Below are 11,467 nucleotides of genomic sequence, written 5' to 3' on the forward strand. Positions count from 1 at the left end.
GGTGTGAATCAGGAGAGAAATCTGCACAGATCAAGCAGCGTTTAAACAGCTCTAAACAAATATGTGGCTGGATTCTGATGTGAGAGACAACAGGAGATCCATTTTTTCACTGCAGGAAGAGTTATTATGGATTATGGACCCTATGGTATTTCAGTTAAAAAGGTCTTGATGCTGGATTTGTTTCAGCTTTTGTCTTCTCCAGATGTTAACTGATGGACTGGAGTGCTGTGGATTACTTGTGGATTATTGTGATGTTTTTATCAGCTGTTTGGACTCTCATTCTGACGGCACCCATTCACTGCAGAGCATCCATTGCTGAGACACTGATGCAGAGCTACATTTCTACAAACCTGATGAAGAAACAAACTCATCCTAATCTTGAATAGCCTGAGGGTTAGCACATTTTCAGCTAATTTTCATTTTTGGGTGAACTATTCCTTTAAAAAAATGTCTAAAGTACTACTTTTTGTTTATATAGAACCAGTTTGTGTTTATGACATCATTTCCTCACCATTTATAGCTCACACAAAGGGATTCCTTGATTTCATTTTTTGACAATCGTACCTGGTCAAATCATTGCATCGTAGCAGACTTTGATCATGACGATCACCTAGCCGCCTGGAAACATCCGCAGGCTAACGTCTTCGTTATTCTCTCCGCCTTCGTCATCATGAAGGTAAATAGACACACAGTTTTGTCCTCAAACTATAGCGGAGTATCTAAACCTCTTTTTTATTCAGAAATCTGGTTGCTTTAAAGGCTTCATATAATGATCAACTGATTTTTCTTACTATTTTAATATAAACAGTATATTTGTGAATGTTTGACTTGTTTTTTGATGCACTGTGTGTGTGTGTGTGTGTGTGTGTGTGTGTGTGTGAGAGAGAGAGTGTGTGTGTGTGAGTGTGTGTGTGTGTGTGTGTATGAATGTGTGTGTGTGTTGTATTTTAATGAGCAGTACTATTGTTTGTTATGTAGTTCTGGATGTCTGCTCTTTCCATAACCCTTCCTATACCATGTGGTTCCTTCGTTCCCATTTTCGTCATTGGTATGTGTTTGTGTGTTTAATCTAGAACATTATATTTACTTTTTTTTATGCATTTCCAAATTTTTATGGCCCGTTCACACCATGGATGATAACTGTAACAGTAACTAAAACCATAAAGGTTAAAAAATCCCTCTAACTCTATATGGGGAAGTCCACACCACAACTATAACAAAAGAAAATAACTATATAATTGGAATTACATTCAGAGCAATATTTTACAGAAATATTGGGCAGCACAACTGTTTTCAACATTGATAATAATCAGAAATGTTTCTTGAGCAGCAAATCAGCATATTAGAATGATTTCTGAAGATCATGTGACACTGAAGACTGGAGTAATGATGCTGAAAATACAGCTTTGATCACAGAAATAAATTACATTTTAATAGATATTCACATAGACAACAGCTATTTTAAATTGTAATAATATTATACATTTTTACAGTATTTTTGATCAAATAAATGCAGCCTCAATGAGCAGAAAAGACTTCTTTTAAAAACATTAAAATATATTTTTGTTTGGAATTTTGACCGGTGGTTTAAGTCATAGTTCTTGGTGTGAACGGACCTTTAAACCAGTCATTTTTAACAGTGTCTATTTATATGATGACTTATTTGACTCTCAAACTAAAGCGAATGCATTCGTGTGTGTTTCAGGTGCTGCGTTTGGCCGTTTGGTGGGTGAAGGTTTGGCCACGTTGTTTCCCGATGGATTTAACATTGATGGACACATATACCACATAGTGCCCGGAGCGTATGCTGTTATAGGTCAGACAGACATGCACACATCAGTTACATCTGAATACTTGGTCAAAATTAAGTATTGATTTAGCTTTTAATCAGCTGTAACTCTCTCTCGTGTTCAGGAGCGGCAGCGTTAACGGCAGGAGTCACTCACACGATCTCGACTGGCGTGATCATGATGGAGTTGACGGGTCAGATCAATTACGCTCTGCCCATCCTCATCTCTGTGATTCTGGCCAACATGGTCTCTCAGAGTCTTCAGCCTTCCATCTATGACACGGTTATCCGCATTAAAAAGCTGCCTTACCTGCCCATGCTCAGCTGGGGCCACCGAGAGTAAATCTCTTCATCCCTACATTTCATCTTTTCTTTCCATTTCACATTTTGCTGATCCTTTGCACCACCAAAACTTTTCTTATAAAACAGAGAGTTCCGGTGCTTGATTCTGATTGGCTGAGCCACGTTCGAAGCTGTTGTAAATTACTCTACAAAGTAACATACACCTTTGTTTACTTCTGTCTGTTGCTCGGCAAACACTTTGTTGCAACTACAACTGTTTCTGAGGAGCTACATTGTTTGGTGGAAGAATACTGTTTTTATTAATATCATTACACTTTATTTGCTCTGTTTTATTTTGTGAAACCTTACTACGTATATGGAATAACCGTTTTATAAAAGCAATAAGCCCTGTGAAGCCATGGATTACAGTGAATTTATAACAGCTCCGCTTCGCGTTGTACCTAACAACGCCCCTTAGCTGTTATAAATTCACTGTAAACCACGGCTTCACAGGGCTTATTGCTTTATTAGCAGTTAATTTTGACTTATTTTCAAGGGATTTTGTAAACACTTCATTTAGAATGTCATCATGTTTTTAAAGTGTACATACTACAAAAATAGCTAGAATATCAGATGTTTAATATCAGTATTGTGTGAAATACATTAGTGTATATACAGTAATTGCAGTTTACCCAGCATGCTCAGGTTTAACACATTAACATACATATTGCAATGTGCACATTAGCAGTACATAACAAAAAATTAAAGGCAGTTCAATTTTGTTTGTGTTTTTATGAATTTAAGGCAAGACACCCAAGGTGAGTAGTGTAAACAATGTAACAAATAGAAACAAATCACCATACTTCCCCAGTTGATTGATTGCATTAAGAACTGCAAACATGTTTTGTATTCAAAGTTTTCTGAAATGTGATGTTCAAATTTGCAAATGATGCATTATATAATTAAATATGCACTAATTTGCACACATTTTCAGAAGATAAATCTGAACATTGTATAAAACTAGGTTCAAAATTCTTGTTTGATTTTGTTGACATATTAGAGTTAAATGTTTTTACACAAGGGATTTTGAATTTCTCTTTTTATCATTCCATAAATCTAAAAATACCGTCAACAACCAGAAAAAAAACATTTTCACCATGTTTCTAGAAATAAAATGTTCTATAAATGAGTGTGAATAATATATAAATAAACCCCTCAGTAAAAACCTTCAGAATATAGAGAGGAATAAAACTCTAAGATTTGGTGTTTGTAAGTGCTGCTGAAGTGGAGAAAAAACTCATTTTATGAAAACGGCCTTTAAATATACAGTATGTATTATGATTGAACTCTATAGACACAAATAGATAAAGTGCAATAAAAAAGCATGTAAATTATATATGAATAAACCCCTCAGTAAAAACCTTCAGACTATAGAGAGGAATAAATCTCTAAGTTTTGGTGTTTGTAAGTGCTGCTGAAGTGGAGAAAAATCTCTTTAAAGATATGTATTGTAATTGAAATCTACAGACGCAAATAGATGAAGTGCAATAAAATAAACACTTAAAAGTGCATTTTGGATGTTTTTTTTCCACTAGTGTAAAACAATTTGAAATTAATTGCCTTAATTTTGTCTGAAGTATTTCTCTGATGTGCATCAAAGTTTTTCACAGTGACCTCTTCTCTGTCTGTAGGAAGTATGATATTTATGTGGAGGACTTTATGAAAAGAGAAGTTCGTTATATCACGCTGAACTCCACCTACAGAGACGTAATCAAGATCCTACGTTCAGGAAATCTGAAAACACTGCCTTTGGTGAAATCTGCAGGTACACACACACACACACACACACACACACGATACACACTTATTTCTCATCTACTGTAGTGTTGGTGCTGGTTGTGTTATTATATGCCAATGACTTAACTTATAAATATTTAAAAATGTATGTGGACATAAATCTATAGGGACTGTCCAGACACATAACCTAAATAATATTTGTGAACCGTTCACTATGCTGACAGGATGTTGAGATAAAATATTAAATGAGCTTTATATTTTTTTTGAATCATTTTTAAAAAAAATCTATAATTTTACTGTTTTTATTTATTTAATTTTATTGTATTCTAATGTCTATTTTTTATCTATTTAAATGACATGCATTGCAAAAGGTGTATACAAATAAACATTGCATGACTGGAGAGTTAGGTTTTTAGATCATTAGAAAGTTATTTTGAATGTTTTTTTCTTTCATCGTTTCTCTCAGAGTCAATGCTCTTGCTGGGTTCTGTCGAGCGCGCTCAGTTACTGGGGCTCTTAATGCAGCGATTGCAACACCTGCGAGAGGAAAATGCATCCACCATGCCTGTCAGATACAAGGTTCACTTCCAGGTCAGACGGAGAACATTTGACTATTAGAATAAAAACTGTAATGCTGTATTCTATTGCTGCAGCCACTGATTTGCATCACAAATACCCAGTTGTTTTTTTTTGTTTGTTTTTGGAGACAGTTGTTGATTATGGATATATACATATATGTGTGTGTTTGTGTGTCTGTTTGTTGTAGACGTCCACAGAAGAATCTGCATCCGCTTCAACCACTAAACCTCTGAAATCTGCTCTGAAGAAGCCGTCTGTAGATGAAGAAGAGATTACAAGTAATATCGAGAACCTCCCATTGACTTCTTTTGATCTTAAAATAACATAAAACATCCTTTAAATAGAATTTCTATGGCTGGTCATGTGAACGTAAAAATGCATGAAAAATATTTTTAATACAATAAGTTTTTAATTCTTAATTTATATATTTATGCTTGCAAAACACTTAATATCAATGTTGAGTTTAGTGCACTTGATCAAATGTTTACTTAAATAGCAAATAAATACATATTGTGGATATATTAAGCTTTTTCTGTGTCTCAGGTGTTTATGATTCTGGCCTCAACTTAAAGAAGTTCTTCTGTTCTCGTCCTGACATCGAGGCAATGGAGGTGAGACATCCAGCACACACTAATGTGCTCCAGAAATTTACAGTGGTGTTTTTTAGTAAGTGAGTGCCTTTTTAATTTAGTTTGATAATAACACAAGAAAACTTGCAAGTATACCCTTGGAATTGCAGAATCCAGTCATAAAAATAAAAAAATAGGTCTGTGTAATAATCAAATTGTGATAATGGCTAGTGTCTGTGATAATAATAACAAAATTATTAACAATAATTACATTTTTTAAGGAATATCACAATTTTTCTTCCATGTTGTGCAGCACTTTGTTTGGAAAAAAAAATTAAAATATTTCATAAATATCATTACATTTAAAAAAAAAATGTGTTAAATTGTTAATGTTTTACGCCTTCATTGGACCGTTTTTGATAAAAAGTGTATATTAAATCATAGGTCCAGAAATATTAAAACTGACAACATAATTTCTGAAAAAATAAAATAAAACATTTCATAGGCCCTATTATTGTAAAAATAAAGATATAAATAATTCAGATTTAATTAAGCCATCAAAACAGAATCCAGAAAAATATTAATGGAAAAGAAAGAATACTGAACTGGAAAAATGGGAAAAAATAAACCAGATAATTCTGTTTTCAGCCTAAGAGTGTGTGTGTGTGTGTGTGTGTGTGTGTGTGTGTGTGTGTGTGTGTGTGTGTGTTTTAACACACATGTAGGGTTTCCATGTTTTATGGGTTCATTCCATAGGCGTAATGGTGTTTCTACTGTACAAACTGTATTTTCTATCCCCTTACCCTAAACCTACCCCTCACACAAATCCACAGACTATTTTACTTCATTCTGTATGATTTATAAGCTTGTGTCCTCATGGGGACCAAAAACTGTCCCCACACACAAGGTCAAAATATACTGCTATAACTATCTTTGTGGGGATATTTGGTATTCATAAAGTAGGGAATACCAGCACGCACACACACTCACATACAGTATCTCTGGGTGTGAATGCAGATTGAGGAGTGGGAGGAGCAACAGATGGACGAGCAGGTGAACTTCAACAGCTGCAAGATTGACCCCGCCCCCTTCCAGCTGGTGGAGCGCACTTCACTGCACAAGGTGTGTGTTTAGGGATCACAATTGTGACATCATAATCGTGATGATGTGTTGTTAGTTACAGTTTTTCTCAGTGGCTTTGGTGCATTTCTCATATCAGAAATGAAATTCTCAAAACTACTTGTTTATCTAGTCACTTGTGCACATCATAAAAGCAGTTTCTCATTCTTTTGAGCAAGTTGCGATTGCTTTGCTACATTCATGCAATTGATTATGTGCATTTATGTGCATTCTACTAACTATAAGTAACTTTGTAACTACATGTCTGCTAACTCTAGTAATCTAGTAGACTGTTAGGTTAGGTTTAGGGTTAGTAGAATAAGTTGATATATACTTGCAAAGTTTCTCATAGTCAGTATGTTGTGGACCCATGAAAATAAAGTGTTAGAAGATATTAAGCAGACCGCCTGCTAATACTCTAATGACTGCTAGTTGACATGTAGTTGCAAAGTTACTTACTGTTAGTAGTGGACTATCAAAATAAAGTGTTACCCATTTGTCTGCAGTTTCCTGCGTTATCAGTTGCTATTGTCACGTTGTTCAAAATGTATTATATAGTTCTCTGTGCAATAGACTTTCCCCTCAAAACATCTAGGCATTAGTTCATCGTATAAGTCAATAAATGCAAAAAGGTTGATCTAGTTGTCATAAACTGTCGAGCATATTTTCTACAAGACGTTTTGTAAATTTGCCATGAATTGTGCAGGTGAATCTTGACTTTCTCTAATGAAGAGAATGTAGATCAGCTAATGATAAACCAGTTCTCTGTGAATCCTATCCAGTCTCTTTCAACCAATACCCCACATACAGTAGCTAATGTGTAAAGTTGTACTTTTGAAATGGACATATGGCATACTACAGAAGAAGCGCAACCTTCTGCATTTCAGTACAGTAACTGCATCCAAACTGCTGTCATAGTTTACATCAGGCAATACTAACAGAGTTATATTGACAACATGACTAAGCATCTTGTTTGTGAACAATGACACAAGGACTTTTCATTCTGATGGCACTCAAATGTTCATTGACATAAATTCTTACTTTTGAGAGATGAGCTAAAGATTGTGAGTAAGTTACAGGCTTTTGCAGGTAATCCATCATGTGGTGCTGTTTGTACGAATTGTTTTGAGAAATGCACATACATTTTTGCAAATATTAAGGATGATTCGAGAAATGCACCAAAGCGACTGAGAAAAACTGTAATAGTTTTACAGTCTGCTGCTTTTGATTGTACTGTTATCGTCCCTATCAGATATTTAATTCGAGAAATGCAACAAAGCGACTGAGAAAAACTGTAATGTTACTGTATGTCACATTATTTCAGAAGAAGAATAAAAGTGTGGTCTGCTCTGATATATTCCCATTTAACATCTCTCTGGTCTTCTCTCCGACAGACTCACACCATGTTTTCTGTGTTGAATCTGGATTACGCTTACGTCACCAGCATCGGACGACTTGTCGGAGTTGTTTCACTGAAAGAGGTGAGAATTTATCACACGTCACATAAAAATGACATTCAGAAGTTAAAGATCAAAATATTCCCACATCGTCTACACTATTTATTGCTTCTTTATTGGTATTATGGTTCAGTAAAGAACCTCGAACGTCACGGCAAATTTCCATTTGCACAAACGTTTCTTTGTAGCAGAGAAAAAGTAAAAAAAAATAAAAAGTTATAAAAAATAATGAAACTGGTCTTTTTTTAGTTCGAAAAGCTAGTTCCATTTCATTTGTAGTGCATTTTCTAAGATTATAAATATTCTGTGAGAGTAATAATGTGTTTTAAGGGCTAATAGTTTCCATTTTAAGCTAAATTAGGGCATTTTAGTGCACACTGATGTAAGAAATTAATGTTTTTATTCATTAAAGATGCAATAAATTGATCAAAAGTGACAGTAAATACATTTATAATGTTACAGTTTTTTTTCCCAACTTTTATTTTTGTATTTCTTATAACATAACTCAGAAATACAAAAAACACAGAAAAGAAAAAATGGGAAAAAGAAAACAAAATAAATAAAGAACCAGAGGCATGACATACATTTCTATTTCAAAAAATGCTGTTCCTTTGAACTTTCTATTCATCTGTGAATCCTGAAAAAATAAAATGCATCACGGTTTCCACAGAAATATTGTGCAGCACAACTGTTTTCAACATTGATAATAATCAGAAATGTTTCTCGAGCAGCAAATCAGCATATTAGAATGATTTCTGAAGATCATGTGACACTGAAGACTGGAGTAATGATGCTGAAAATACAGCTGCGCATCACAGAAATAAATTACAGTTTAACAGAGATTCACAGAGAAAACAGCTGTTTTAAATTGTAAAAATATTTTACTATTTTACTGTATTTTTGATGAATTAAATGCAGCCTTGCTGAGCAGAAGAGACTTCTTTCAAAAAAAGGCCAAAGGACGTTTTGACATGAATGAACAAAATAACCAAACCGTCCGTTAACGGTCTCTGCTGTGTGTTTTAGTTGCGTGAAGCGATCGAAGGCTGCATGCCGGCAGACGGTGTGAGGTTGCGTCCTGTTATGTCCACTTTCAGAGACCGAGGCGTTCGAGGAACCAGGACCGAAACCATCGAACTCCACCAACTACTGGAGCATCAGATCAGCTGATTCTAGGTGAAGCAGAGACCGAACGCACAAAACCATTAGTAGTTCTATAGAGAAGTATATAGAGAGAGTCTATAGAGAACTACTAATGAGTGTCTGTTCTCTTTCTGTTCCCATTTCTGCACTGATTCCACTTTCCAGTTGTGCAAACAATATATAAATTAACTAAATAGTGTTTTTATTCATTCTAAACAGTGCATTTAGGATATCATTTAGGGTTTTATGCTGTTAAGTACATTTTAGTTTAACACTTTGTTTTATTGATGCTTTTTAACAAGAAAAAAAATAACATTTTGACTATTGCATGTTTAAAACTCTCTAGTTGCACTCCAGTGCATTGAATCGCAGCATAATGGCAGAGAAAAATAAATAAAAACAGATACTTTTCATTGGTATTAAAATTCTGTTAAATAATAACTAAATTATTAGAATTACAGTATTGGAGAAAAGTGATATTTTTATTAGTTTCTTGATCATGAATCTAGAAAATTTAAATGCTGTTAAAGTATAATAATTACAATAATATTGAGGAAAATGTGCATTTTTATTGGTTTCTGGATTGTGAATCAAGACCATTTAAAATAAATAAATGCATAAATAGGGGCTTTTTAAGCAAGAAAACAGAATTGCTGTTAAATAAAGTGTAATAATAACAATATTGGGAGAAATATTGCACTTTTTATTAGTTTCTTGGTCATAAATCTAGAAAATTTAAATGCTGTTAAAAAAGAAATAAACTATAATCATTACAACAATATTGGGAAAAAATGTGCGTTGTCTTCGACACGTGTAACCTTTTTGAAAGATGAATCACATGCATTTCTTTATTTCCTACCTCGTATTCAGACATAAGAAACAAAAGTTGAGAGGTTTATTGGTGTTGTTTATATATATATATATATATATATATATATGTATGAAGAGTTTATTTGCAAAAGCCTCTAAGTGCCATCTAAAATGTTCTTCTAAGATGGTTATTTTCTCAGGCTCCTATGTTTATGTTCAGTTATTTTACTTTAATGGGAAAGAAAATTTTTATTTTTAATTTTTTTAATTTATAAATGTTTGCTGTTTAATAACCCCTATATTTTGGTAAATCAAGACATGTTTTTCCCCGCTATTTTCCAAAAAGTGCATAAACTCTACACACGTGTTTGTGTGTTCCTGTTCTGTAGTTGTGTTTGCAGACACCAAAACTCAATAAAATAAAAAAGTGGAATCTGCAAACGTCTTAATATTTCATTTTACTTTGCAACTTTTTTTTTCTTCTGAATTAGTTTTTACATTGAATGAGAGTTTTTAGTGTTGTTTTTGTGTTGTTAGTGACACAGTTTGTATTGTTTTTTCCCACAAGTCTTCACTTCTCCTGCACCAGGGTTGGTTAGTAGAAGGTTTAACTGGTTAGTGTTAGTTAACCGCTGCTGGACTCACAGACAGAGAGAGAGACGTTTCTCACACACATCACCGGAGCCACACAATGTCCTCACTGAAGCACACACTGAAGCATGTGTGTGTGTGTGTGTGTGTGTGTGTGTGTGTGTGTGAGAGAGAGAGAGAGAGTGAGTGTGAGTTCGTGTTGTTCATCTGCGCTCCATTAATATGATGTGCTGGCATTTTTGGAAGGACAACGACTGACCGTGACTGACCAAAATACTGGCTTCTGATTGGCTGAGCCCTCATCATCAGCGAGACGTGACTGACGTGTGTGTGTGTGTGTTTGGATGAGGGATGTTTCTCCCAAAATACCACTGATTCTCTGAAATGGTCAGACTGGTGCTTAGAAAATGTATAATTAATGCTTTAAAATTATGGTGAAAATTAAAATTGCGATTGCTAGTTGAAAGCATTGTGGTTACTGAACATTGTAGTTTTAGCTCCATACAGACAGATTATATTTCATGATATTAAAGTGACCTTTGGCCTTCAGTCACAGCTTATTCTGTACTAAAGGTCAGAGAGTGACAGCAAAGGTCAAAGTTCAGCCAGATTAAAGTGTGTGATGTTTCTAATGTGATCAGAAATGTTCAGGACAGTAACTCTACAATGCTGAGTCTTTAATTGTGTTAAATTGCTCGATAAAATCCTATAAAGTCATTTGGTGATTATAATGAATATTTCAGAGACTCTTATTATTCGTATACATGTTTTCAATTATTTACATAATATTTTATTGTTTTTTATAGTAATTAATTGTGTGGATTTGTCATTTTTATTTATTTATTTTTCTTTTTAATTTTAGTACCTCAGGTTTGCTAAATGAACGGCAACTAGCTGGAATAAATTTTGAATTAATGCTTTTTAATAAATTAATACTATAATATTAATAGATTCACTTGATAAGAAATGAATACATTTAATATTATTTTAATTTAATATTAAAATTAAAATTACTAATTTTATTAATTAATAGGTAATTAATGCATTTTTTTGTATTTTATTTGTATTTTTCATTTCTTAGTTTATTTTTAAGTAACAAAAGTTTTTTTTATGGTAATAGGTAATTAATGCTTTTTTTTGTATTTTAATTTTAATTTTTAATTTCTTAGTTTAAGTAACAAAAGTTTTTTTATGGTTTTGGTTTTAATTTATTATAATAACCCTGTTTTTAATGAAATCTAACAGATTATTGTATGAAAATGTAAAGGAGAACCGAAACAAAATGTTTGTTTTTTTAGTGTTCAATGATTATTTCTGTCTGTATTGTTTGT

The 11,467-nt window shown here is 33.5% G+C and overlaps 1 protein-coding gene across 1 annotated transcript in view; it reads left to right on the forward strand.

Annotated features, from left to right (window-relative positions):
• Window positions 1–8,762, forward strand: part of LOC107681910 (chloride channel protein 2-like) — a 24,309-nt gene extending 15,547 nt beyond the window's left edge. Inside the window, exons 12-22 of the mRNA XM_016478281.1 lie at window positions 521–676; window positions 979–1,048; window positions 1,706–1,816; window positions 1,915–2,128; window positions 3,763–3,896; window positions 4,335–4,459; window positions 4,635–4,725; window positions 4,991–5,100; window positions 6,040–6,138; window positions 7,530–7,616; window positions 8,619–8,762. Of these exons, the coding sequence (XP_016333767.1) occupies window positions 521–676; window positions 979–1,048; window positions 1,706–1,816; window positions 1,915–2,128; window positions 3,763–3,896; window positions 4,335–4,459; window positions 4,635–4,725; window positions 4,991–5,100; window positions 6,040–6,138; window positions 7,530–7,616; window positions 8,619–8,762 (1,341 nt within the window). The remainder of the gene's footprint in view (window positions 1–520; window positions 677–978; window positions 1,049–1,705; window positions 1,817–1,914; window positions 2,129–3,762; window positions 3,897–4,334; window positions 4,460–4,634; window positions 4,726–4,990; window positions 5,101–6,039; window positions 6,139–7,529; window positions 7,617–8,618) is intronic.
• The last annotated feature ends 2,705 nt before the right edge of the window (window positions 8,763–11,467 follow it).

The sequence above is a fragment of the Sinocyclocheilus anshuiensis genome, unplaced genomic scaffold, assembly GCF_001515605.1.
Source record: "Sinocyclocheilus anshuiensis isolate Anshui unplaced genomic scaffold, SAMN03320099.WGS_v1.1 scaffold1390, whole genome shotgun sequence".
Classification (NCBI taxonomy): Eukaryota; Metazoa; Chordata; class Actinopteri; order Cypriniformes; family Cyprinidae; genus Sinocyclocheilus; species Sinocyclocheilus anshuiensis.